Source organism: Pseudomyrmex gracilis, unplaced genomic scaffold (assembly GCF_002006095.1).
Source record: "Pseudomyrmex gracilis isolate BER0280 unplaced genomic scaffold, ASM200609v1 scaffold_1507, whole genome shotgun sequence".
In the NCBI taxonomy this organism is placed as follows: domain Eukaryota; kingdom Metazoa; phylum Arthropoda; class Insecta; order Hymenoptera; family Formicidae; genus Pseudomyrmex; species Pseudomyrmex gracilis.
Window position 1 is genome coordinate 1 of NW_018022091.1, and position 2037 is coordinate 2037.

At 67.0% G+C, this 2037-nt stretch overlaps 1 protein-coding gene across 1 annotated transcript; it reads right to left on the reverse strand.

Moving 5' to 3' along the window:
- Nucleotides 1-25: 25 nt before the first annotated feature.
- Nucleotides 26-1831, reverse strand: LOC109862218. The gene has a single exon (XM_020442208.1). It carries the CDS (start codon nt 1829-1831, stop codon nt 26-28), a length of 1806 nt encoding a protein of 601 aa, XP_020297797.1.
- Between the last annotated feature and the right edge of the window lie 206 nt (nt 1832-2037).

A 2037-nucleotide genomic window follows, 5' to 3' on the forward strand; every position in this document is an offset into this window, starting at 1 on the left:
AGGTTACCCTGGAGGAGCATGGACATTACGNCGTGTCCATGCTATCCTCCTCCAGGGCCCTACTCGCAGGAGGGGAGGGGGGTGCAATCCCCTCGCTGCCGCTCGCTGTCGGAGTTAACTNGGCAGCGGGCGCTTCCTTCCCCCGTATTGCTGGAGCACCAGCAGAGGGGNTTCCCGCCTCCGGAGTGGCCTGCGTGTCACTCGGGAGGCTCGCGGCCTTGGGCGCCCGCTTTCCTTTGCCTTTACTGGGGGCTGGGGCGCAAGCCCTGCCCCCCAGGCGGTGGTTGGCGGGACGTCCAAGGTCCGCACACAGGGCACACCTGGGTGCCGACGTGCACGTCGACACCCTGTGCCCGCGGTCGCCGCAGTTAAAGCAGCGACCGCGTCTGTCTTCCTCGGGTGCGGTGTACGGGCACGCCGACAACACGTGCCCGCGCCGGAGGCACCTGTGGCACTGCAGAGGACGCTGCTCCAGCGCCTCCACAGGTGCNCGCACCCACCCTACGGTGAGCGCCCCCGCCGCCACAACTTTTTGGGCTGCAGCCAAGGGGCACTTCACCCATGCGGTGTACATCCCACCGGGGGAGGCACGCGGCTGGCCAACTTGTACAGTGGCCGATGCGCACCCCCCGGCCGACGCCACCGCCGCCTGGACCTCTGCTGGGGAGACTGACTCGTCGAGGCCCCGAACGCGCAGTTCCGCGGTCTTAACCGGCCTCGCGAGCCGTCCCCCTTTTTCCGACACCAAGGGGAGCATGGCGTTATAGAGCGCCTCCGCCTTGGTGTCGCTGCCCTCTCCGGAGATTTCCAGAACGAGGGCCCCGGTGAGAGCCCTCCTCGCGCGGAGGCCCTGGACGCCCAGTGGCTCCAATGCCACTTTGGAGCGGACGTATGCCAGGACCTCCCCGACAAAACTGCCGCTGGCCCCCTCGGGAGCCGAGAGTACCACCGCCGAATAGCGGGGTGGCCGGCCCAATCGGGGCTTGGGAGGAGCTGGCTTAGCCGTTCCCGCCTGCGTTCCCTTGCCTCCGCCCTTGCCGCTGGGCGGTGTTGAGGTGGAGGTCTGGGGAACCGGCTTTTTCTTCTTTTTGCGTCCCACCACCTGGGACCAAGAGTCCTGTGAGGTGGTGGGAGCAGAAGGCTGGGAGGCGGACGCGGAGGGGGCGAACCCTTGTCCGGGTGTTCGGGGGGTGGCACTTGCCACCGGACCGGTTCCCGGCCGCTGCTCGCCTCCCTCCTTTCCCTTGGCCTCCTTCTTCTGCTGCTTGGCCTTCCGCTTCTTCTTGGCCCTCGACTTCTGAGTCTGAGAGGGCCCAGAAGTTTCCTGTCNCGGTCGGACCGNGGGCAGGGGGACCAGCGCAGTCGTCGCACCAGGTGCGGCTCGGCTGCCGTCCCCCGTCTCCGTTCGGGCCACCGCCACTGTCTCCTTCTGGGGACCGCTCCCTAGAGGAGGGCGTAACTGTCGATCCACNAACGACTGGAAAAACTTGTCCAGCCGTTCGGTGATCAGTTTGTCGACCGCGCGGGTGTGATCCCTCAGGAGGGACTTCGTGTCCTTTTGTTCCTGAGGGAGCGCGGCCAGGCGCTCCTCCTCTCGTGGAGCTCCCAGACCCAGTGGAGAACCCACCGCCCTGTCGCCCCCGTCTGTCTTCCTTGCCGGAGGGGGGGAGACGTCCATGTTCCGACTGGACTCCGGGCTGGAACCCCGGGTAGGTGCCAGGCGGGACGTTGGCCCACGCGACCTCGGTTTCCGCTGGGGGAGCGGAGATTCCCCCAGCGGGAGCGACGGTTGCTCCCGCGGCTCNTTGGTGGGAGCTCGGAGCTTCGCCATCTTTAGCGAGGTCAGCTCTCGTCTCAGATCGCGGAGCTCCTCGTGTAAGGCCTCTACNTCGGCCTCGAGGGCGGTGTTTCTCCTCTGTACACTGTCCAGTTTGCGCTGGACAGCGTCCCGATCGGCGCGTAGGGAGGAAACCGTCCCCCGCAACTCGGCAACCTCCCCGAGGAGCTGTCGGTTTTGGCCATCCAACCGCTGGACCT